The sequence below is a fragment of the Limulus polyphemus genome, unplaced genomic scaffold, assembly GCF_000517525.1.
Source record: "Limulus polyphemus unplaced genomic scaffold, Limulus_polyphemus-2.1.2 Scaffold1296, whole genome shotgun sequence".
Taxonomy (NCBI): domain Eukaryota; kingdom Metazoa; phylum Arthropoda; class Merostomata; order Xiphosura; family Limulidae; genus Limulus; species Limulus polyphemus.
This window is the reverse complement of record NW_013666906.1, coordinates 261909-289900: the sequence shown is the minus strand read 5'-3', so window position 1 is coordinate 289900 and position 27992 is coordinate 261909. Positions and strand designations below refer to the sequence as shown.

General features: G+C 30.7%; 1 protein-coding gene across 1 annotated transcript; it reads right to left on the bottom strand.

Moving 5' to 3' along the window:
• Positions 1-6084: 6084 nt before the first annotated feature.
• LOC106462999 (14-3-3 protein epsilon-like) lies at positions 6085-26780 on the bottom strand. The gene is made up of 5 exons (XM_013922965.2): positions 26527-26780; positions 21774-21973; positions 16650-16756; positions 10887-11230; positions 6085-9390 (listed from the first exon to the last, which is right to left on the bottom strand). The coding sequence occupies exons 1-5, from the start codon at positions 26588-26590 to the stop codon at positions 9317-9319; spliced, it is 789 nt and encodes a 262-aa protein (XP_013778419.1). The 5' UTR covers positions 26591-26780; the 3' UTR covers positions 6085-9316.
• Positions 26781-27992: the final 1212 nt, after the last annotated feature.

Below are 27992 nucleotides of genomic sequence, written 5' to 3'. Positions count from 1 at the left end.
CACTAAACTCCCTTTATATATATCACTCATTCGATTACACCACCATTCCCAGTTTGCCCCTGAAGAAGAAAGTCCACCTTTCGAAATCGCTCGGGTTATAGGGTTTTTATTCATTTCTATCGAGACTTCTTGAACCTACGAAGTTTTCTAACATCGTGAAGTAATACATAGATAATGGCTAAACATGATTCCAATTTTGGGATGGGTTAGCGACTACCTACTTCTGACGAGTTTCGTCAATGGAGAGTAAGACATCATTGTTGAAGTCTCCCAAGATACATCGTCAGTGGTGGATGTATCTTGCCGATGCTATAGAATGCACTGAAGGTCAGACAGGGATGCTTTCTGAGATGTTACTGTAGAATGGTACAGTAAAACAATTCTAGTTGTCGAGGTAGATTTGTCAAGAACATTGATGCACAAAATCTCTAGGTTGAATGAGATGACAGTGTGAGCTTGAATCCAGTTCTTCCATAAACAGCCTGAAGCTTGAGACAGAGTGCTATTCTTTAATGTGTTGTGTTCAGATGAGTTTCTGTCAAGGCCAGGAACTTATAGCACGTCTTTGAAATGAAGAATTAGGGAATTGGTGTCGAGGTGTTCCAATCTCTATTGCCCGATATGATAATGGATCACGAAGGTTCTTGGCATTTTTTCTATATTCTTTCTTAAGATTTTTCAAAGTACATCAATTATTTGAAGGTTGTGAGCAGTAATCTTGTTTTACTTTCCCTAACAATACGTATAATTTTTATTTTATGAAGGACAAAAAAAGATCCGTACTGAAAGTAATACACATTAATCGTAACACAAAGAATGTTGTGTAATAAACAGTGAATTTGCCTTTCACTTTTGACACGTGACCTCCAAACGTTAATCAGGTCCAGAATTTTGTATGTAGCAGCTGTTGGGTTAAACTTCGTCAACATCTACCCATCCGATCTTCAGCTATTATGTCCATAACAATGATTCAGATGTTTTATGTGTCAGTGAACTTTTGACATTGACCTTCAAAAGTTGATCGGATCTAGGACTTTGTATGTGTTGCCTACGCTTGGTCATAAATCCATTCAAATCTTGAGATTTGGTGTCAACAAAATTGGAATAAAGGGACAGAGGCAAACCAATATGCTCCGCCATGAGGTGCTTTTCAGTGGGGGAATAAAAACAACCACGTTTTAACATTTCAGTATTTATCTGACTCATATACTATATAAAAAAAAAAAAAGAGTTTGAAGGGGAATACCCTTTCTTCGTGATAGTACAAAAATCCAAGATCGTTAATATCACACTTTTCGAGACAAAACAAATATTATATAATGTTTCTCGTATAGTTGCCCATGGCAGTGTGAATCAAGTGTGAGTAATTAAGTAAATTGGTACTTGTATTTATGGCAAAGATATTAAGAATACTATCTACCACCGTCCCCAATTTTGAACTGCTGATCAAAAGGAAACTAGCCAGCAGTCTATCATTCACGCTAAGGGATGGACTTCCACTCTTAAAATACACACCCACAACTTAAAGCTGGAGAAATCCAGAGTTCTACAACAGAGAACCCTCACGTCCAAAATTGTATTTGAGGATAATTACACATTTCTTATTCGCACGCTTTCAAGCTCAATCAGCAGCTCTTTCTAAGAGACATTTGTCCATCTACTTACAATGTTATTGTTTCTTTCTGGGAAGTATTTTTTATACAGAACAGAATATTAATCCTCCTAACATTCAAGTTCGTATTATATTGTCGCTGTTTCTCGTGGTTTAACTAAGTTTCTGCATCTACCAAGAATGATAAAATAGCTGGATACCTTGACATTTTTTATTATCAATTATTGTTTAATTAAATATGTGAAACACATAGCATATTTCCAGTCATATTCCAGTTCAATAAGGTGAATGTTTTATGTTCACCAGGAAATTTTAATTTTCTTTGCATATACACGTTTTTTGCTGTATGTGTAATTTTGGCAATAAAACCTTGGCCAAGAGAGGTGACTAACATCCTTTCACTACAGGTTAGACTAACAAATTATTATTCAGGAACTTCTGGGTCATTCCCCTTTGGTGTCACGTGTGGTTTCTCGTAAAACACACTATTAAAAGAAAGACGGTGATATTTTCCACTAGAAGGTCAGGTGATACCTTGAGATTATACCCCACCCCTTATATTTTCTCTATTGGAAATACCATCAGTGACATGGATGGCGCATGCGCACTGAGAAGAATGCTATTATAGAATATCTTTTTATAATCCTATGATCTCTTAATCCAGAACATGTCTTAAGCCATTGAAGGGCTACCTATTCGACCTGTTCGCTCAGCATTGTGATTGATTTTATTTTAACGAGGTTCACTTTTATTTTATTTTTTACATTGTGTTTGGTCTCTTTCTACAATTCAGTCGAATCAGAGAATTCAGATTTAACTGTGTTATATTTCCTGACGTTCCTCGAGATACTTTTAGGATTGTTTGGTTTGAATTTCGCGCTAAGCTACACGAGGACTATCTGCACTAACCGACCCTAATTTAGCAGTTATAGACCAGAATCAAAGCAGTTAATCAACACCACCCACTGCCACTTATTAGGCTAACATTTTATCAACGAATAGTGGGATTGACTATCACATAATAACGCCCCCACTGCTGAAAGGGCGAGCATATTCGGTGATGATAATATTTTCAAGTTATTTGGTGCACTTGAGAAAACCAAGTAGAAATACGGTGCAGAATAAAACAAACATGGCTGTAACATTTATTAAAGAAAATGATAAGTTAAATATCACAAAGTTTTCGCATTCATCTACGTTTAATGAGATGGAAGGTTACCGTCATAAGTTCTATAAGCAGAATTTTTATTTTCGTTACCTTAAAGCCTAAACTATGCCTATTTTGTATTGTAAGCTTATAAATTAACTGGATGTTGTGCTGCAGAAACTCTCCAAAATATCATGACATCATTAGCCAGAACAAAAATAAAATTACGGTGGACACATTTGGAAACAAGCCATAATGAAGTTCTGGATTTGGGAATTTCAATTGAAAATTCCTGTTCTTTGAATCCCTTCCATGATTTGTCTTTTTTTTTTCTATTATTATTATTATTATTAAAGTAAAATCAAAGTTAGCCAGAATTTCCGAGGCACGTCAAGGTTTAAATCTTGGGAGTTTTGGTGAAAAAATTATTTTTGAAAATCATACATCAAGTGCATCTTTCTAACAGAATAATATGAAAAATACCAAGAGTTAAGCTCTGTTGATTTTTTTTTTAGAAACCGTCAAAAAAGTACGTATATTAATGCAAAAATAAATGTTAAATCTTCAATTTTGGATATAAAACGTCAAATCTGATGCATTGGAGTTTAATAATAATAAAAAAATGTAGACGTTATACAGGAGTCTTCTCTTATCCAGAATAAAAACAAATATGGACTAAATTTGGAAACAAGCCGCAACGAACTTCTACATTTGGAAATATTGATGGAAATTTAAAAGTAAAATATAAATTATCCATTATTTCCAATACACATCAAGGTTTAAATATTAAGTTTTGGGTGAAAAAAAAAGGACTTTCTTTTTTTTAAAGCGTACATCAAGTGCAACTTTCTAATAAAATAACATTAAAAATAATTTTAACAATATTTTTTAAAATACCAATGATTAAGCCTTCGTAATTTTAATGAAAAATTTTTTCTTCAAAAATACAAAATTAAATGTTAAACCTCCAATTTTGAGCATTTCCAAGAAAAACAGTAAGCCTGAAACATTAGAATTATATTCCTTGCAAACATCAAACAGGAGTTTTCTGTTATTCAGAATAAAAGACAAGCTTCAATTTGGAAACAATCTGTACTGAACTTTTGGATTTGGGAATTTTAATTGAAAACACTTATTTTTAAAGTCCTCCCATGCTTTATCTATTCTTCGAGAGTAAAGTAAAATCAAAGTTAGTCAGAATTTCCAAGACACATCAAGATTTTAATTTTGGGAGTTTTGATGAAGAGCTATTTTTGGATAAACGTACATCAAGTGCTTTTTTCCAGTAGAATAACGTGAAAAATGATTCTTAACAAAAATTTGTGAAAAATACCAAGGGTAAATTTTTCCGAGAAGAGAAAAAAAAATATTTGAAAACGAAAAAAGGGCGCATTTTAAAGCAATATTAAATATGAAGTTTTCATTCGTGTATATTCCTTTATAAAGCAGAAAGTCTCCAATATTAGGAGTTGAATGAAAAAACATCTTTTGTAGGAGTTTTCTCTTATCAAACGTAAAGTTGTGCTGAACTTCGAAAAAAAGACCAATGAACTTCTAAATGTAGAAATTTGGATTGAAAATCCTTACTTTTAACTATGAATTAATTCTTATGTTTTCTTAATACAGTATTACAATGAACTTTACAGTTGTATTTATAATTTTTTTTCGATAACACCTATTACGAGACATGGAGTCACCTAATAATTATCAATATATGGTATAATAATCCTAACGCACTTACGTAACTGTTAACATGATCTATCACAACGAGCTGTTATTTCATGTGGTCCAAAAGTCTTTAAGTCACACCTAAGTAGACACGAATCTGGAGCGGAAGGTTTCTCTGCGGTGTCAAATTTGCCGATACCAAAAGTTTTTGTAAGGTCATGGTATAGCTTATTCTTGCGAGTACACGCAAGTAAAGCAAAAGATATGGCTGAAGCAAGCCTATTTAGTTGAAGAAGTGTGTGCACATGTTCGAGAGAAAGCACCAGCCTTTATTCAGTTAAAATGAGTTAGAGAGTAGGCATGTATATGTAGAAAAAGAGATAGGGAGGGAAAGAGCATAAATTAAGGCTCCACTATATTTTAAATCGTTTTAACACATAATTGATCATGAATAGAATAATTAGGAGAAATCCTCACATACAGAAGAAAAGTAAATAACAGCTCTCTTGATCACACATTACCAAAAAAAAAAAAATCCGGCCTTTTCAATTTGAGTCAAATTGGTCGTCTTGTTTGCCAAAAATTGCTATATTGGTCACTTTAGCCTCAATTTGCGCCTCTGAGGCCGCGGCCACATAGCCCATATTATTTCCCGCACAAAGTTGTATCTGTTCCCCGAGTTTGGAGCTTTAAAGATGTGGCCGTGCATAAGTAACAGACCCACACATTCGCGCTTATATACATGTACAGAAGAAATATCAATTCAGATTATGTTCACGCGATCACGTTATATTTAGTACTTCTAGGTTACACAGATACGTAATTTGTGAATGTGAACATACCCCACAATGTAATTTAAATGGACCCCAGCTTGTTTCTTGGTGTCCATGCCCTGTGTAAGACTTCTAAAGTTTAAGTTTCCGTTATTTCATGAAAAGTGTCGAGTTCTGTTGATTGTATTCATTATGTCTAACATCTTTTTTAAATGTTATTAAACTATACCACATACTCAATGGATAATGTTTTTTACAGTATAATCAGAAAATTTCACGGGGTACCTACATTTCGCGACAGCCAACGAACAGACATTTCGGTAAATCGCACTGGTGGCTTGTAGTTAAGCACAAAGCTACACAATGCGCTATATATGTGCTCTGCCCACCGAGAATATCGAAACCCAGTTTGTAAGACCACAGACATGCCGCTGGGGGCCCAGCTCTCAGATGATATTTGGTAAGCATTAGACACCATATTTTAAACAAAAGGCATAATATATATGTTTTTATCTATATCATTTTATTTTCCATTTTAAAACAGTAAAATAATAGCGCATGCGTGGTTCCTAACATACGTAATCGACATATATAAAAGTGTAAACCACTGACACAGCGCAAATTACATACTAATCCTTCATTCAAGAATGACAACCAACAGCAAGAAACTTTACAAGCTAGATTGTGCCAGTAAGTAAGAATGATTACTGAATACCAGTGAAGTGGATGTGACCATCTACATATTTCCTCCTGGTTGAGCTGGAATAATGAATTCACGCGGCACGTTTCTAGTAAGAACTGGTAGAAATTCCACACACAAAAGATGCATTTACAAAGACAAACAATACACACAAGTTTTATAGTCAGAAATTCGACAAATTCTGTTAGGAAATAAACAATGTAATTGCTCAAAAGTTGTGCTCCAAAACAGGTTCAGTTATATAATACAACACCAACGAATGAATATTATACGAACACACCACGACTCCATCTCCCCAAACAGAAAACAAAGAAGTAGAATTTATTAATAACGGTGATTTTGTTGAATAATTTCATTATGCTTATAATCCAGCTTTACTGACTTTGGTAAAATACACACAAAAATTAGGCATTTACAAAGTAAAATGATGCCAATACAAAAAAGTGAAGCTTGTGGTGTATCATGGGTAGTTTTCCAAAATATCCTAGAGCCAAATTACATCTACTCCTCTTTTAATCATATCTTTCCCAATTTTACACTTTAAAGGTGTTTTAAATGTTATATTTTTTAAGTACAAAGTATTGCTTATAACACACAATTCTGAATTATAACACAGACTTCTATTAACTTTGGGACTGGTGAATTTAAATCTATATATAATGAAGTGAGAATATTACATCAAAGTAATAAGATGATTTTGGAATGTATCTAAACGTATGTTTAATATACATTCATTATATTTAACTCCTTTTAATACTGAAGTCAATATTTTCATAACATAAGCTTAACAGACTTTAGCCACCATAACGAAGATCAAAAATACAAAATAAGTGTATTGACGCTTAAGAAACAAACACTTGGTAAACTAAAATTTCAATACAATGATTTTTGTTTTCACAATAAAATAGTGCATCATGAACAACAACAACAACAAAAAAAAAAAGGGAATTTTTGAAATACTTTGGTCATCAAACTGTGGATGAGATTAAGTGGTGATTTTAAACATTTTTGTTGTTACTATTGCAATTCAGGAAAAGAAACATGAGAAGTTAATCAGTATTTCTTATACAATACTACGATCACTTTCATATTGACAAAAAAAGTTTAGTGGTAAAATTTGATACAAAATTTCAGATACAACCATGCTTTACTAAAAATATTTCAAATTATACAGTTTGCTATTAGTTAAGAGTCTGCCTTGCTAGCACTGACCAAGAAACAACTGTGTCTTTAGTAATGTGCAAGTACAACTATGCCAAAATGTTGCTCCTCAGCATATATCTTATGAACCACAGGTACTTTACGAGGGGGGGACTTGTGAACCACAGGTACTACCAGAGAAGGCTTATGAACCACAGATACAACCAATGCAGATTTATGAATCAACTGTTGCTTAAACAAATCGTGAAAAAAATGTTGTTGTTACCCCCCCCCCCCAATTCAACTTTAATAAACATCCATGAATTGGGTATTCCAAACAAATCCAGCACAACCATTATAAGATGTTAATTTGTCAATATACTCAAAAACTCGATATTGAGATTGTTTTTAGTGTATTTGGGCACTCAAAGATTTGTCATATTCTACTAACATATATTCCTATTTTCAAAAATCAAACCAACATAACTGAAACAAATAATATCCAATAGACAACTAAAACTTTTTTTTTTTTATATGTACCATAACTATCAGGTCCACTTTTTAAATATAATTTTCTAATGGATTTAAATTTTTGTGGATATCATCATCTTCCATATTATATATATTAGGGATTCTTTTCAAAATATCACACTATTTATATTCTTTTTAAGCAACAGAAAAACTAAATAATTATGTTATTGAGAGTGAATATTTTAAACTTTTATTATTCATTTTAATAAAGGTAAAAAATCAGCTATTACTAGAGTAAATAGTATTAAGAAAAAAAAAATATTTTGAATGATCCAAAGTGATAAGCTTCCAAAAAATATGACTTTAAATTGTACCACAAACTGTCAAAAATGTCCTAATCGGTATTCTTATAACTTCACATCAACACCTTATCGATATAGAAGACCTTATTTCTGTATCATAAGCAACAGAAAATGTGTGATAAATACATCAGCAGAACACAGTTTTCTTATTTTGTTCAGCTATATACAATAAGTACATATGCAGGCTGAATAAGAAAAAAATATTATCATACTTTGTAAACCCAGTAAGAAGTTCATTAACATTACTTGTGTCACTTGTTTTTGTAATTCATACTTCTACTTAATACAAATTACTGGTTGAATACTACCCTTAAACCACTTCATCAAATACTTACACAAACAGCAGTGTTGAAAATTGAGGTATTTTTTCTGTTTGGTTAAGTGTCACACAAAAGATGCTAATTTAAAAAATAAAGTCTTGCACAATTCCTTACCTTGAATAATTTACTTGTGTATTACAAAAATGCCCTGTAATATTTTCCTTCCTTCCAAAGTATTTCCATCTTAACCTTATATTATTTCACCTCTTACAAGTAATTTTTAAATATAAACTACAGAAAGTGTCTTATATCTACGTTTCCAGCTGTGTAAAAAGTCAGGGCAGCATACTGATTTAAAAACCTACTTAAACTAAACTGTTTCTGGAAATTCTTGTTTCATAAACCAAATGCTAAACAACACAGATTTCCTGCTTAGAAAAGAAACGTACGTGACTGTGACGTTAGTCACTTTAACCATACAGCCACCTGAAAACAACTAATGTAAATGAACACCACATATACTTTCAAAAGCCTAAAACTGTTAAAAAAAATACGTTTACAAAACTAAATACTAGTGACGATTTTTCTTTGTTAGAGCAATAATTCATCATTTGAGTTGCAAATCACCACACATGAAAAAAAAAAAACACAAAAACAAACTCTGTTAGGAGTGTTAGAAATAAAACCATTTACAAAAAATCAAGGCACTTTTAAACAATTTTGGAATTTATTAAATATCAAAACCCAGAAATATAAGATAAGCATTTTTTTGTCTCCAATATTACAGTTTAATTTCACAAAAACAACCTTTTTTTTTTGGAGAAGCCAGATGTACAATAACTTCCGATGTTACTTCTTTTGGGAACAGAGTGAAAATGGTGCATGTTTAATAAGAATAAAAAAAGAAACAAGCACAGATAATTATATTTTGATTTAGTTAACATGCTTAGTGTGTTTTACAGATGTCAGACTGAGGGTTAACACACACACAAGTATTACACAGAGGGATCAAAATATGTCGAAATGACAAACAACATAGAACAATACCTGTTCTACAGGTTATTCACAAGATCAGCTCATGCATGTACATAACTAAAAGAACCAAAAAGAATACAAATCTACTATTTCATACAAGGTTAATGAGTAATTTTTCAACAAATCTAGATACATTTTGGAGCATGACTTAAGACACATCCTGTTCCTCAACATCTTGAACATCCTCTTCTTTCTTTTGTTGTTGTTGTTCATTTTCACCTTCTGAAACACAAGAGATGAAATATCAGTAAAAAGAGTAACTGGTTATTTATTTAACAAATAAATAAGCACTTAATCAGCTGAATAACAATAGATAATTTACTGTAACAGTCTGCCACATTATCCAAACATGTGAAGTATTTTGGGTTATTAGTGGTGAGTGCAGTATAATGTATCTAAACCAAACAAAAATGTAGCTTATAAATAACACACAGGTCTTACTTTCTGAAGACTGCCTGTATCAAAGTCTGATGTTTAAGTGGTGAGAAACCTTACCAACACGTTTGTCATCTTTCTAGAACTTGAAATAATTATGATTTAAAAACAAATTTCACCATTAAAAAAAAGGTAAAACTTAATAAAATTCTTAATAATCTTCTCATCTTAGACAACTTTCAGAACCTAACTTTAACTTGACTTTGTTGGAAAAAAAAATTCAAACATCAGTTAATACTTGTCATATTACCCGGTAGACCAGCCTAACAATTATACAAAGATGGTTAAATTTTTTATATGTTAATATTCAAACCTTTCACTCGTTAACCCAATTAACTTGTTAAAACCTCAGTTGCACATATAAAAACATACCAATGAATTAACCATTTATGACACTTTTCCTTGTACAAATATAAATGGTCAGAGGCTTAGAGCAAAAAATGTGTTTAAATCACATCAGATTTAAATCATGCCTGGAAAAACCCATTTTAATGAACTTGTTTACAGATGGAACACTTTCACCCATGCATATGACATGCACTGATATTTTTGCTTATAACTCCATATTATTAATATTACTTTAACCTGTAATCTGGCTATAATTGGTAACAAACTTCGAAAGATGATTACTTCAGACTACAATATCATGAAAAAGAGATCTTCAGGACATGGAATTTGTAGCTTGATGGTAGACAAATGTTGCATTTTTATTTACAAACAAATACTTGGCTAAACATATGTAATAACACAGACTAACCAATATCATGTTAAACATACACCAATGACCTAATCATTGCAAAACCTGTACTTTTATTCTGAATTTGGTTTTGAAAAATAAAATAAGAACAACATTACCAGAAATGGTTATCCAAAACCCATAAACATGACTATATACTATATTTACTTTTTGTGATCATTCTAGGAATAATTTTGATCATTACGTATCCAACTAGGACTTACAACCTATAGCCTAAATGAATGCATTTCTATCACAAACAAATGTTTGATTGAATGAAAGTGTTGAAATATATATCCATAAACATTAATTGTTGTTCGATAACCTTTATATTACTTTCCACCATACTGTATATTTGCCTACTATTAATACAGATGAGATCTTTTTGTCAACAGTCACTATTTTTTTTCTTTTTTAAACTGTAATAATTTCCACTGTATTTTAATTGAGTAATTTCACCTTAATAATTTCTATAAAAAGTTTAAGCTTTTTTAAATGCAACATTTTAGTTTCAGCATTATATTTAAAAACGAAAAACCTAACTTACCATCATTTTGCATGTCGGATGTCCAAAGAGTCAAATTATCGCGTAAAAGCTGCATAATTAAGGTGGAATCTTTGTAGCTCTCCTCACTTAGTGTGTCCAGTTCAGCTATAGCCTCATCAAATGCTGCCTTAGCCAAATGACATGCCCTGTCAGGAGAATTAAGGATCTCGTAATAAAACACCGAGAAGTTAAGAGCCAGACCCAGCCGGATCGGATGAGTTGGTGGAAGTTCTGTCAGAGCAATGTCGCTGGCTGCCTTGTAAGCAACGAGACTGTTCTCAGCAGCTTCTTTTCTGTCGTTTCCGGTAGCAAATTCAGCCAGGTAACGGTGATAATCTCCTTTCCTAGGTATGGGAAAAAAAATATTACCCAGTTTGACAAAAACCTCTGCATAAAACTCTAAAAATAAACTGACAATTAAAATAGAGATTAAACAAGTTATTCAAACGATTATAAGACAAACAAAAACAAATGATTAAGCAAGTTTAACATGTCTGAATAGTTGAGAAATGAAAGCGTTACGTAAGTTAAAACTAAAACTTCCATATGCTCGAGATACAATAATGCAATCAGACTATTTCATGTCGAAAGCTTCAGTGTTTATTAGGTAATACAAAGTTACCCCAAAATATAAAGAACTTGATCATTACAGTGTAGTTAAATCAATATTTTAGGATCAACATTTTAAACCTGTGTAATAAAAAAAATTCAAGCTTAAATTTCTTTAGATTACATACAAAATTTATCCACAGTTATAAATGTCACAGTTATACATTCAAAATTATTAAAAAATAATCAAACTTAATTTTTTTTTATTTTAGTAATGAATCAGACCAGAAATTACATTAGCAAACTGAATGATAAATTGGAAATAAACAACATGATAAACCGATTATCAAAAGACCACCAGAATTCATACTTAAATTTGTTTTTAGATCATGGAAAGGATACCCTCAAATTTGGACTCAACTAACTCAGAAAGAATTAGTTAATTCACTCTAGAACTGGACAATTAGTGAAACTTGCATGTTGGGATCATTAACCAATTACAATTAACTTCTCTTATTCTCACTAGTGAAACTTGCATGTTGGGATCATTAACCAATTACAATTAACTTCTCTTATTCTCACGAGACATCGATAGTTAGAATAATCAGAAACACTACTTTAATTAATTGATTAATCAATTATATCAACTGATTTGATTACTCAGCCCCATGTCACTACTACATGGAGATGACAAGAGTAAGAATATATAAAACACTGGAAGTTAAATTTAGTTATGAACCCATTGATTAAAAAATACTGCCCAAAATTAGAAATGTGGTAATCGTACTAGTTTTTACCAATTTAAATTGATTTTAGCAACCAACAATAAAGTGAGTAATGGAGTACAAAAAACACTGAACCTCGAGATTATACTTACAAAAAAACATACTTAGAGAAAAACAGAAAAAATAAGTTATACGAGCCAGTAGCCCTATCAGACTAGTGTCCAAATGCATATTTTACTTGTCCTTGGGCTAGTGATAGTAAAGTTAGCAACACAGTATATTTAATTAATTTAATTATTTAATTTTTCTCTAATACCTTTATGTGAATTTTAAACTATTGTAACTTCATTCATCGTCTGTTTTTCAAACAAAGGTTTGCCATAACATCTCTAATTTAAAACTAATTTTTTTACTGTGATTCTGTCATTACATTTATGGTTTCAAGGAAGAGTTATCTAAGATTAAATATCTGTTTTACTTTTAACATTTTGATATATTCACAGATTTGATTTTTTCCTTTTTTCATGGCAAAATGTTGATATTAATTTCTGAAATTCAGCATGTTCAAATTACTTCTGAAAGCAGAAGAGGAAGTAACTGAAGAGCCAATCAGAAACTTATTTTATTTCTTTGCAGATTGACTTTGCTCATTCTGTTGTTCCGAAGACACTAGAACTGTAGTACCATATGTAGCCAAACTGACTTTGGACATATTTCTGTTTTGAACATATTAATGGTTTTATGGCTATAATTGTGGCTGAAAAATCTGGAAAAAAAAATACATAGTGCAAAATAATTTGTTTTAGAATATATGATCAGGTTAAGGCCTCACCCATCTAAGTGAAAATAGTTAATTTAGAACTTGAATATGTGATTTTGTTTTCTGCCTGCCAAGACTCTAAAAAATTTGTTTTTATTTATCATTGTGATTATTATACATAGCATTTTTTAAAACACATGTTAACTACAATTACACCTTTAGCTTTTAACCATCGTTAGACTTGGAGGGGGGTGAGGGTTCCTTCTCACAATGGAAATACTTATATTACACAAAGCTTAGAACAAATTTATTAAATAATATTTAGTTATGGTTTTAAAAAAATTCATATAATTTGCCTTGGTTGTTGCCGTGAAAGATTTTTTTCAAAAAAAACTTTAAAAATACTTCCTTTTTTCTTCAATTTTTGAAATATTCATTACAATAGTCTATTTTAAATATCCAGTTAATTTCCACTACTCAATTTTAATAACATTTATTTTGCTAATTGCAGTAAGTCATCAGTTCTAGCTATAAATCATAAAAAAACACAGCATAAACTGATAAACATTTACTCAAAATACCATAAGATCAGGCTAGGTAAACATTTTTTTTGTCATTTATTTTCAATAAAGAAAAAGCTGTTCAACTGTGAGTTAAATTTATATGACAACCTTACTAGTGAATAGATGGGGATTTGAATCAATAGAATATTCAGTTGTCAACCTTACTAGTGAATAGATGGGGATTTGAATCAATAGAATATTTAGTTGAAAACCTTACTAGTGAATAGATGGGGCTTTGAATCAATAGAATATTCAGTTGTCAACCTTACTAGTGAATAGATGGGGCTTTGAATCAATAGAATATTCAGTTGTCAACCTTACTAGTGAATAGATGGGGATTTGAATCAATAGAATATTCAGTTGTCAACCTTACTAGTGAATAGATGGGGATCTGAATCAATAGAATATTCAGTTGTCAACCTTACTAGTGAATAGATGGGGATTTGAATCAATAGAATATTCAGTTGTCACCTACTGCACTTACTAAACTTAACTAAGCTTACCTGATGTCCTGTCTAGAAGAAACTTTCTGTAGCTTAACATGAAAACTTTATATCAATAAAAAATTAATATAAAAAAAAATCCCTAGATCTGTGGTTTGTTCCCAAGTTTTCTGAACTTCACAGTAGATTATGTTCTCTTTCCTTGTAGGAACTAGTTCACGTCACTTTCCCACAATAACAAATTAATATAAAAAAATCCGTAGATCTGTGGTTTGTTCCCAAGTTTTCTGAACTTCACAGTAGATTATGTTCTCTTTCCTTGTAGGAACTAGTTCACGTCACTTTCCCACAATAACAAATTACTTCTCACACCCCTTCATTCACTATTCAATGATGTAAGTAGTGTATTATCTGCCCTATCAAATGGCATTCAAACTTTACATGTAGCTATTTCGAAGTTGAGTTTTGTTAGTAGTTGTTAAGATCAGAGTTGAGAGATAATAAAAGAGAATATACTAATAAAACAGAAGAAAGAGAAGAAAAATCATGTGAGAAATATGGATGATTACATTCTTAGGGATGTGAAAATAAGTTCAATTAAAAAATTTATAAGTGTGTTTGTATAAGTGACTGCTCAGAGCTGCACAATTAAACTTTACAAAATGCTAAATACTTTTTAGTTAAAAATTGTTGAATTAGAGTTGGAACTACTATTTTGTACTTTAACTTGAAATCTGATATTCAGGTGGGTAAGTGACACATCTGAAATGTGTTGATTGGACATAATATAGATAAAGCACCTTTGCATGTTAGCCAAGAATTATAACCCCTATTAGCTCACACACAAGAGTTGAAACTTGTAACAAGGGTTGAATATTGTGTTTTTTAGCAACTACAAATTTGTTCTAGCTTACTTTTTAATAATTACCAATGAAACAATAACAGTCTTGAGTTTAACTATATTTGCAAATTAATTTTTGAAAGTAAAAATGAAGTAACAAGAAAAACCTTCATGTTTTGTGTACATATTGTTCTATTAACAAAAAACAAAGTTCTATATGGCTAGTCCTGGTTTACTGACCTACTATAATCACCAGCCCAAATAGGCTAGTATTTCAAAAGCTAATGCAGAGCACTGTTTAAACACTAGCACAAAAAATAAACAATTGTATGGGATATTTTCAGTTCACTCCAGAAACAAAGACCTTGAGTTATATGATTCTGATCCCCTTCTAAAAGGAACACCTCAACCCTTAGGAAGAATGCCCTTTCTACTATAAAACTTGACATCCCCCTGAATATAAATTTACTGTTTTTGTAATAACCAGGGTAAAAAATAAGGCACCAAATGCTATAAAATGGCTTGCCACTTCAGAAAAGCTGGCAAAAATGGCTGCTTTATTAACAATTACCAGCTAGAAACCCTCTAGAAAGAGAAATACCTGTACGTTAAGCTTTTTATTTTATTTACTAAAAAAAAACAAAAACAAAATTTAATGCTACTGTTGTCGTAACTAGGCCTACTAAACATTATCTTGTTAAAATTTCAATGAAAGTTTCCTGAAAATATGAATTACATATATATATTCAAAGAGACTTTCAAAACAGTGAAAAACCTGTGATATTTATGAACTTTAAATTATTTTTGTATATATTACTAATATAATTTTCCACCTGGTTACTAAGTAAAAAACCTATCTTCCAATTAGCTAAAGAATAATATAAAATTCATTGAGAAATATTATAATATATCTTAAAAGAGTATCGAGTGTTATATTAAAATGATTTTGAATATGGAAAGAGCCGATCATGTGATAAGCACAGCTAATATAAAATTGTGGTGGAATGGCACATATCATAACTACATGTCTGGTGTTTCGTATTTAGTGTGATACCACACTTTTGGGAATGACATACAACAGTCCTTACTGAAAAATCTTTATACACTCAGGTCATAAAGATATGCTCAGTATGGGAATTAAGAACTTACAAGACAAGGAATTAAAAAAATATGGATCAACTTGCAACCACAGGAACATTCAGACAGAGACTTGCAACAAGTCACACCTCAACCATGGTATTAATGTAAGGCACTTGTAACAGGCAAAAATCCACAAGCATGAAGGTCAATGGCAAAAGCCATTCAAATAGCCCAGGCAACAGTATGCAACATAAACAAGAAGGACCACCATCTGGAAAAGTGACAACTCACATGTACGAAGTTGATACCACAACATATCTATTCAAACTCTGCATACCTCAAACAGCTGGAAAATGAAATGGCTATTCATGCTAATGCATATGAAGACATACCTGTCAAGTTGCTGAATGCATTGCCAATTGATGTCTGTGCAATCAGAATATTGAAATAGGTGTTGGGAAACTGATATCCATGTATATAAGATGGCTTATGGAACATGGTAGGAAGATGGTGTGTGCTTTATACCTGACAACTTACGATAGAGCCTTTTGCAATATAAATTATGCTGCAGTACTATTGTCAATTCTCATAAGAATCATATAGGACATGACTGGATGTAATGATATGGATTGTAAAGAGGCTGTGAGGCTCCAAAATTATTCTAATATAACATATTAAACATCTGTATAATTTTACAAAAAAGGAAAGAAAAAATTCTGACATTTAGTTTGCATTCATATATTTATCAGTGATGCATTTATATTACTTTGAGTGTCGACAAGAACCACGAAAACTGACTTACATTTTGTAATAAAACACTTTGGATTCTCCAGAGTTAGCAGCAGGGATAAGGTGTTTGTCAAGGACATCCAATATATCCTGACAAATGTCACGAAGTTCATTTTCTACCTGAAAATTGAAAAAAAAAAGCCATAAAGCTTAGTTTCAAACACTAGCATTTCTATTCAACCACATTTGTATGTTACATCACTATGTCATTTTCAATCTTAAACTTTTATATAAATTAAAACAACTATTAACTGAGACAATAAATCACATATTTATCTAGATACATCACCTGACCATTTTATAGGAATGGATTAAAAAAAAAATGTTTAACTTCAATGTCAACATAGTGGAAAGATGGTAAAGCTTGTGCCACAAATATGCTGGTCCAAGAATGTCATAAATGTCACGCTGCTACAATTCATGGTAATGAATGTTTGTAACTAAATAAATGAAGAGAAAACAGCATACCTTAAATATTACAATTTCTCAAATTTTAACAATCAATGTCAACCAAAAATATAATGAGAAACAATCGGTATGCATTTTTTAAACAATGATATTGCAAAGATGAAATATTCACAATTTTCCCAGGATTTATTTTATTCAATAGTCTCTCCCAGAGCTAAAGTTTATTGACCTACAATTCTTTTTTGAACATTGAACTTTGACCTGAGGAAGCATGTTTAAATATTGAATCTCCAAACTCCATACAGGATAAAATTTGGTTATAACAAACTATCCTCACATCCATGATGCAAGATTGTTTCATAAAATTTGAAGCACAAAGGAACAAAATTTATCTAAATTATATATATATCAGACAAAAAATTGAGATTTTACCAGTGGCACGTATGACTGAATTATCCCTACAAGCACAGAGTTGGTCCATTAGACCAACTCTATATTAAAGAATTAATTCTTACTATAATTCTAAATTTATTATGTATCTTTTCATGAAATTTGATAAGCTTTTAGTAAGTATTATAAGTATATTACATACAAAAAAAACACAATTTTTTCTCAAAATTTGTCTGCAAATTTACTGTGTGATTCTAATTCAGAATTTGACTAGTCTGAGCGCAAGGTGATTTTCATGTTAAGAATAAAAATACATTTTTCATCTTACAGTTCTCATATTTCTTTTGTATAACCTCTAGAGCCTCCTAAGTGAATAGTCTTTCAGAAACACGTTATATTTTATTTTCACTACATCACACTAACAGTACTAAAATCAGCTATGTACTATAAAACAAAAAGCTGAAAAATATTAAATAAATTTAAATTATAATTTTTTTTCTTTTTAGAATGCCTGCATACTATAAGTGAAAATTACAATTACTAATCCTAAACAGCATCAGGCTTGTAACAGTTTATATCTGTTTTCATTTAATTTTGTTTAATGCTCTTTGAACCATGTAACTATGTCTAACTGGCATAACAGAGCAATAAATCATCCAGCACAAACTTAGCATCAAGGTCAGCACCTTGCAGAAACATTTTATTTTCTTCTTATCTAACCTAACAAGTTTCTAACTTTTACATAATAGTTAATTTTATGACAATAAATAAAAAATAAAACCAGAAATTTAGTACTAATATCAGTTTTTTTGTTGTTGCTCTCGAGAAGACTAGAGAACCATAATGCAATGTTTTTTTTGTAAGGATAGGGTTGAATAAAATGTTTATTCTTTTCACGTATGCAATTAAGAAAACAAAATATTATTATGCACAAACTAGTACAATTTAAATAGTTTTCTGACCAAGCTATAAGTTGGTTAAAAAATTCTGTTAGCTGTTATCCGATCTTCTCAACAGCAAACAATGAAACCGTGGTCAAATATTTCAAAACTCATCTGAAATGAGCTAACCTTGTAAACAGTTGTAAAGTGAAATCTTCTCTTTCCCTTCTTTATAAATGATCCAATATCCAATGTCAGAGAGAGAATTACTGACTATTATGAAAGACACAATGTCACAGGAGGAGCAAGGTGTGTGGATTTGACTTTCTTGCTTACATCTCAGTAAAGCAAGAAACTTGGAGATTATAAGTTTACATTACAGATTACCAATACCTGCACTGTGTGTAGTTTTTTTGCCAAACTCAGAAAATCATAAAGGGGTAGAAAGAAAGTCTGAAATGAACAATTTGAAGAGAGGAAGTGTCACTTGTTACAGAGAAGTGAAGATTGAGAATTTATTAAAATAGTTCTTTTTGATATTAAGAAATTAAAACTTGCATAATATTACAATTTGAATTTTAAACTACATTTTAATGCAGAGTTTATTAATATACATTGATAAAGTTGTTTAAAATATTTTGAATTTAACTCTATAAGAAGTCATGACGTACAGAAGAGCCGGGCTTGTATTAGCTTTCTAATGTTTTAACTTTAGAAAATACTTAAATATTTTTTATAACAAGAATATAGTACAGATTCAGATATTCTTCATCAACCATGACAAACCTTCTGCTGGTGATCCACACTCTGACACAACATACCTTACAGGAAAATTGGGCTTATGCTTCTTTCAAGGACCATAAAATTTAGTATCCACAATTATGAGGGTTTTATTTGTTGAGTATGGCATTTACTTTAGTTTGTGAAGTTAGGTTTCACCAAGCATCCTTGAAAAATAATGTATTTCATGAAATTTGGCAAGCTTTTAATAAACATTACAAGTCTGCTGTGTACAAAAAATCAGATTATTTGATAAATTATTTATAGCAAAAATTTTTCTGTGAATTTCAGAAGCCATCACTGAGTCAAGCTGATTAAAAGGCAATTTTTATGCCAAGAACAAAAATACTTTTTTTTACATTTTATTTTAATATTTCGTTTGCTTAACCTCTATAGCCTCATAAATAAATACCAAACGTTTTTTTAATGTAAAAATTTATATTTTATCTGTTATTTTCTCTACCCCAACATTAACTGCAGCTAAATCAATGTTTGGTGATACAAAACTTTGAAAATTATGAAGTAAAATTAACTGTCTTTTTTTTTTCATTCTTCTTTGAATGAATTATTTGTTATAATATCTTCAAGTCCATTATTTTCAGAATTTCAATTTACCTTTTCACAAGTATTTTATTCTAACTTTGTAGTTTTATTGCCTGGCTTGTACAAAGTTCCTTTTTTTTTTTATACCTGAAGAATGACACATCACAATAGCAGATGTTTATACACTTATGTACATGCACTTTTAGTTTTGGGTTCATGTACTCGTAGCTACTTAAGCCTAATTATTTTTGTCTCGAAGCCTTTGGTAACAAAGATTAATTTACCTTTCAAATATGGACTGAAAAACATAAATAACACATAAATCACTAAAATAGAATGTCCAATAACAACTATAATTTAGCTGGTTTTCTAATTAACCTACTTAAAGAAAAAAAATCTGTTAAATGCTATGAGTGAGTATCAACTTGAATAAAACATACTTAATAAAATCCTCTAACCTACACCAATTTTAACAGGACCATTAAAGACTTGATGTTTAAATAAGTTAATTTTTTTTGGTTATAAACATGTACATCAACTAACAGCATGGTTTTGAAAACTGCCTTGAAAGTTGAGTATAGATGGACAGAGATTTGTTTCTCACTACAAGGAGAAGTTAACAACACATACATTGGACCTTGGAATATACATCATGTCTGGGATAATTCTGACAGGTAGTTCCTATAATATTGAACTTATATAATAAATAAAGGAGAATTCAGAATGCAGATGTGTCATGTGATACCAAGAAAAGAAGACTGAGAATTTTTGAAATATTTTTTCTTGAAATTGATAATTTAGAACTTAGATAATACAAAAATCTGAATTAAAGACTATACTCTGATGCTAATTTTACTGACATACATTGATAATAAAGTTGTTTAATTACATTTTGAATTTTACTCTATGAAATGTCATAATATGAGCAGAAGAGCCAGTTCTATGATGATATTCATATTATACACAATTTAGTAAAACCATTTTTTTTTGGTTGAGCCTATCATCTAAACATTCTATTTCTTTTTTGAATATGTAAATCAGAGCTTCCCAAACAAATCTGTATGGCAGACCTAGTGGCACCCCCTTGACTAAGACGGGCAGAAATTACTGTTATACTGTACATTACAGGAGAAAATAAATTAAATTTTAAAAATGTATTAAAATGATAATTAATTTCCATTACTAAAGAAAAATTAATTATTCATGATGTTAGAAAAACACGTAGGTTCAAGAACTCTTGCCCCTGAAGAAGAAGAAAGATCCACCTTTCAAAAATGCTAGGGTTAAAGGGTTTTTTATTAGTTTCTATTCAAAATTAATTAATAATTGCAAAAATTCCATGGTACATGGTTTGGAAAACACTGATGTAGATAATAGCTTAAAAATTACTTACTCAGTTTGTCTGATTTTATTAAACTTCCCCATTTAGACTTTTATTTTGTTATACAAAATGTTATTTCTTTATATAATAACAACATTAATATCATATTGTTTATATAGGTGCCACGGGCTTTGTAATAATAGGAATGATCACATGCATGAAATACTGTTGTGTGTGGTTTCATTCTTAGAACACAATGGTTTTAATTTGAGTTCATTACAGAAAACGTATGCTCCTAACAAAGACAAAGCCGAAACACTAAGCAAATGAAACAACTTGAACAATCACTCGGAGATCACTGTCACTTTATTTATTTTAAAAAATGATTAATCAATAAGTAGATTCCATTAATCACTCACAGATAGTTATATCAATAACTAGTGTAAATGCACTTGTTACTTGTTCTAGGTTATCAGTTCAGCATTAATGTCAAGCCTCGAAAGTACTTTTACAGCAGGTTAGATCCCATCATGATGATCAATTTTAAAAAGATGATCTTGGCAGATGCTGAGTACACATTTTATAGTGTGAAAACAAGAACAGAACTTAGTATTGAATGTGTTTGGAATATTTTGTTAATTTCCTACATATCAACCATCCAACTCAAACATATTTACTTCTGATATGATGTAATATTGTACTTGAGAAGATTTTCTGAAAAGGTGTGAGAAGCATGAAAATACTGGAAAACCTTATTATTGGGCTTAACGTAAGTGTAATCCGAGAATAAATCGGGAAACTGGGAGCACAATACCTTAACTCGATATTGCCGAATCATTTCTAGCTTTCCTTCATTGCCTTTATTCTCTTCCTTCTGTTCAATACTGCTGATTATCCTCCACGAAGCTCTCCTTGCACCTATGACATTCTTGTAAGCTACAGAAAGTAGGTTCCTTTCTTCCACAGTCAGTTCAATATCCAAGGATGCAACCTTCTTCATAGCCTCAACCATTTCTAATGAAAAAAGCATTAATTCAACCATATATTGTGGAAATTTAAAATGCTTTTGCTTTTATCCAACATTCTTTACTTCAAGACACTTCTCAGTCAGTCTACATTAGATTTCAAGATTCTTACCTGATAATAGCACTTAAGGTACATTCTGGCACAAGAATGTTATAAAAATAAATCACATTTAAAGAAGAGATATTTCACTAAAAACAATAATTATTAAAACACTGTCATTTTACTGAATATTACCTATTCTGTTGCTCAAGAGCTTTCAAACTATGTTAATCATTCTATTTTTTGGAAAGTTGTTTATTTTAAAATTAATAAAAAAAACAGATATACTATGACTAACAATTCTTTAATTAAAACCCGATGATCTTAACGGGTATTGTTTAAACTTCTAACAATTTTGTTAGTTGATACTTTAGTATAAATACACCAAAAAACAGCGCAATCCCTGTTTATTGTCAATATATTTTTACTTTAAAAAATGTTTGTTTTAACTATTATTGTTAAAACTTTTTTTGAAGCTCAGATATAAAATAATCTGAAATGGTTTAGTGATTAAAAACTATGTTACGACGAGGGAGTTGACAACGTAAATGTTTTACTAAACATTTACAAGAAAGTATGCTGGCTAAACAATTGAATTTACAACAAACTTTTACACTTTCTCTTGTATTTTCATCAATCATGTATCTTTTTGCATAAATAGAAAAAGAACTACCAGATATAGTATAACAAAATCTGGAAATAAATTGTTCAATAATTTAAGCTCATCTCCTTAATACTGCAGTTTTTGTTTTAAACCAGTTTCAGTTGCCTATCACTTATCAATTTCTGTCTACCAACAGTAAAAATTATGACAATGTTTGGTAGAAAAAAAATAAGTAACAATAACATTTGCCCATTTGTTAACAATACAAGAGTTTCATATTTCAAGTGAGAAATGTCAACACTTCCATTCTCCATTCTGAAACAATCGTCAAGGATACTTATGAAGTTTATCTGTTTCTGAATATTTGAAATGTTTGTCATTTTCAAAGTCTATCAACAATTCCAATACTAAAGAAATTATTAAAACTTTAATAATTGCATTTTTTAACATAATAATGTACATTGAAAAAAAAAATCAAATCACAACTTCTGGATATTTATATTGCAGTTTGAATTGTAGTACAAGCTTATGGATCCCTGGCTAGATAACTTTCTACAGTAAAACAGTCTGTAGCATTAGTAGAGAAAATGGGTACAGCATATATCTAAAAATTATGCCCTTTCTTATGACTAATTTTTAAAAGTTAATTGCACATGATATAAAGATTTTTAAATGAACAAGACAAATAAATATGTAATTATTTTACAAATAAATTTAATTTCTAACCTGTTGCTGGTTTCATTATAATAGTTTTTTTAGCATTTTTATTAAATGCTTCACAGTAACAGCTTACTTGAAAACTTATCAAGAAAAATATCAGTTAAACCTATTTGCATAAACATTAATATGGCATGATGATTATGATTTTCTGTTAAAAGTTAAAAAACAAATACAAACATTCAATATTTTCAATTATAAGTTATCAATGCAATCATTATACTTACAAAACAATCACTGTGTCACTAATTTCAGACACATCCTTATCAACTTTACTAAAATTACTAAAACATCATTAACAGCAATTAAAACAAAATAGTGTGACTGGTGTAACAAAAGAATAATTCCACATAAACATAAAACCTTTTTGTTTTTAATTTGGGGAGAGGGATATGACAGATTGCAAAGTCAGTCATTTTATCCTTTCTTCATTTTTTAAAATTACAGCCCATATTGATATATTAAAAATACAAAGATATGCCTCTTTAATCTTCTTCAACAGATGGGAATACACTTATATACGGTTCAACAATTGTTAATACTATATGTCACCTAAAGTGTTAGTATATTGGTAGCACATTTTCTCAAGTTTATTATTATTCTAGTACCTTCTATGTCTGAAAGATACCGTGTGGCATTTTCTACCTTCTTATTTTGATGTAGAACTTTTAAGAATGTTGTGTATTCCAGGTCTGTACAGTTTTTGTATATCACAGTCAAGCAGGTAATTAATCTGATTTTGTTCTAGCTGTCTTTGTTCCTTTGTCATTCTGTTGAGGTCACACTTGTTCTGTCCATGTGTGGTATGGCTATAATGCTGCAACTTGTACAAGAATGTAACCACCACTTCCTCAATTGGTAGGCCAGAGTATATCTTGAGGTTATGACCTCTCTTGTGTTTGAATGAATGACCAGTGACATGGGTAGTGCTACTTACTATGGGTAAATCCAAAAATTTTCCAGTAAATAAGAAACATTAGATTGAAATCTTCCTGTAGCAGGTCCTGAGTGAATAGGTTAACATGAATACATCTCCAGGGATAAAAAAACAATTTCATCAATTCACAAATCCAGAGAATGGTGATCATCCAGCATCCATAAGCAAGTATGCACACAGTTTTATCTTTGAATTAACAGTTTTTTGTTTTTTTATTAATCCATAAAATTTGAAAGCTACAAGTACACAGAGCTACTTTTCCCCTCTGAAATGCATGGAAATTTCTTTATCTTAAAAAATTATTTACTCAATACAACATCACTGTTTCTATCACAAAATTTTTCTGATCATTAACATGACGTACTCAATAATCCATTTTGATCTTTTCAAGCATTGTACTTCTAATAAAATTCCCCCATTACCAACTCAAGCCATCTCCAAACTTGATTATCCTACAATGAGTTTCTCATAATCAAATTCAAAGTTGTAGGTTTTCTTTAAAAGAGGTTTTCATGAAAAGAAAAAAAAAAGTGAAGTTTTATTGTGTTCATTAGATAACACATTAATGTGTGAAAACGTCTCATCTAGGATTCACAAACACATCCAATGTAAATTGGAAAGATATGGCTGTAATTTTATAATAAACTGATGTTAGTTTTATTTTTCTTGAGGTTAAATATTGCATGTTTGGTAAATATCTAAATACCTGGTAACTGAACTTCTGCCAGAAATGTGCTTATGTAGGCCTCTTAAACAGTTCTTTTTAAATTTTAAATACTGCATTTCCAAAATTATATTACCTTTCATTGACAAAAGTTTGCTGAAACATACATTACCCATTCAAGCCATCTTCAAACTGTATAACCCATAACTCTGAAGACAGCTTGAATGTATAATGAAGAAAACTTTTTTATAAATATACAACATTTTAACAAAATTATGATGAACTATAGAGCCCATGTAGCCATGGTTACATCTGGGATAAAAGAACATTGCATTTTCCAAATATTTTTTAAATTTAAAAGAATTACTTAAATGAAATATTGGTTTAAAAACAATTATAAGCTGAATTTGAGGATAAATCTTAAAATCCAAAATAGCTTTAACCTTTTTCTTTAAATCTAAAGCCTGTATCCATGTGTATGGTGAAATACAATATCTTTTTAGTTGTAGTACATTTGTTAAGTTTACAGGTATATAAAGCCTCTACATATTTACAAGTCCAAGATATAAACATAGCTATTTGGGCTCTATAACTATATGAAATGAGAAAAAAAAAAAAGAAATGATGGGTTTTTTTTCCCAATTACAATAAAAATGGAAAAGTTGTCAAATGCATACATCAATGATATGCTTCAGCTTGCACTCAGTATCAACACACAACTGATATAATTTCAAGAAATGAAGGGTATTCTTTTTAAACAAGATACTTGTCATGCATTTCATTTTTTAACAATTCTATTTTACAAGAAACATGTTCTAAAATAATAAAATTAATTCAGAAACTATTTATATATTAAACAAGTATTTGTCAGTCAATAACTTAATTAAACAAGCCCACTTAAGTTATGTTTTAATTGTTGGTTCACAGCAATCTACAAATAATGTGGTAGCTTGTAATTAATAGTATTGAGGTATGTTCAGTCTTTGATGTCTTACCTTAGGAAAGACATAAAATTGTTATAAAGGACTCAGAGGAGGGATATTAGTATTACTATTAGGATGTTACCTGGGATGAAAAGGTTGTCATACAACTATTACTAGGACAGGTTGAGATACCTGAAATTATTTTCTCTTGAAAAAAGAATAATTAGAAAATTGTTAAGGGGACTGATAATGTTCATGCATCATCTTTTTTTTTTTTTTCATGCTTAATGCCAATAATAGTGAGTATTGTATTTGTAGGACTAGGGGAGACAAATTATACTAATACAAGTTACAACTACAGAACTTTAAGTTTAATTACTTTAAATAATGAAGCTAATATTTTACCGTTTAAGTTTTATAACTTTTTTATAACAACGAATTATTGTAGCTAATTAAACTGTTTAGGTCTAAACTATTATGATGTAAGATAACTTATCCAATGTTAACTCTGAGGCTAAAGTCAAGATTAAATAAACGTAAAGTAACTGCTAAGCCTACCGTTACTTTGAATCCAGAATAACTAAGTACATTACTATAGTTAAACGTTAAAATTACTCACTCTTCAGTTCTACTAGATCTAGTCCTACTCACACTCACCATCATAACGTTCTGCTTGTTCGGCTAACTTAGCTTCATACACATTGTCTTCTCTTTCCGTCATTTTATCGAAAAATCAGAAGTTTACGACCTCTCTTATAATTAATATTAAAGTAACGATGAGTGAACTATTGTTACAAAAACTTAATTTTAAAAATTGTTAAAGCTAATGTTTCCGACAGCAGACAAGCAGCCTGACGTTAACCCCAACTCTACGCCACATTGAAGACTACAAGCTTCCTCAATGGTCAGTTTCAGTGTCAAGGCATAACATGTAACGATCCGTGTATTCATGCGCACTAAAGTCTTAATCTTCTCCAAGAATATTGAGAATTAACCGCAGCAAAATATTATGCACAATATCAATTGCATATCTACTTTAGACTCTTAATTGTCCGTCTCATTATTTTTCTTTGTTACTATGTTTACCATGATCAAACAATCTAGAAATTTTAGATACATATTTTTCTAATCATACATAAAAAAATAGAACTTACGCAAAAATAAGATATAGGTTAAAACACGAAAGTTGTTGTTTTATTTCTGTTTATAATTTGCAAAATAGTTTAAAATAATATTATTTATGGATGTTTAGCAAATTAATCTACGGTTACACAAGCATTGGAGTCTGGTGTCAATATCACAATTGTTCAAGAGGTTTTCATTAACAGTCTACGTATACAGTGCCTTGAAAACATATTCACCCTCTACCAATAATGTCACATTTTGATGAAATACAAATAATATAAACATTTTTTTTATGAACTTGTTTTTATTTAAAATTCTAATGATCAAACTTAATACTGTTATGTGTGAAGGAAGTTGAATGTCAGCAAAACCTGCAAAGAAAATATATAAATTGAAATTTGCTGATTGCATGAGCATTCAGCCCCTTATGTCAGTACTTGGTGGAAGCACCTTTGGTAACAATTACTGCTGTGCGTATTTATGGATAGGTCTCTACCAGCTTTGCACAATGGGACGGTGCAATTTTTGCCTATTCTTTCCGGTCAAATTGCTCCAATTCTGAGTGGTTCGTTGGGGATCGTTGATGGACTGCAATCTCTACGTCTTGTCATGAATTTTCTATTGGATTCAAGTCAGGTCTTTGCCTGGGGTACTCCAGGATATTCACTTTCTTATTTTGAAACCACTCGAGTGCAGCTTTGGCCTTGTGCTTCGGGTCATTGTCCTACTAAAATGTGAATTTTCGACCAAGTTTTAGATTCTTGGCTGACTCAAGCAGGTTTTCCTCTAGGATTTGCCTGTACTTTGCACCATCCATTTTCCCATCAATCCTGACAAGCTTCCCAGTCTCTACTAATGAGAAGCATCCCCATAACATGATGCTGAATTTAAACCAAAAAGCTCAATTTTTGTTTCATGTGACCACAAAACCATCTGCCACAGGTCTGCAGTATAATTTACATGCTTTGTCGCAAACTCCATAGGAGATTTAAGATAAA

Coding starts and splice junctions, on each gene's coding strand:
- LOC106462999 (XM_013922965.2), bottom strand. CDS start 26,590: ATGACGGAAAGAGAAGACAATGTGTATGAAGCTAAGTTAGCCGAACAA. Junction 21,974..26,526: donor ACAAGCAGAACGTTATGATG/GTGAGTGTGAGT, acceptor TTTTTTCATTAG/AAATGGTTGAGGCTATGAAG. Junction 9,391..10,886: donor ATCCGACATGCAAAATGATG/GTAAGTTAGGTT, acceptor CTTGTGTTTCAG/AAGGTGAAAATGAACAACAA.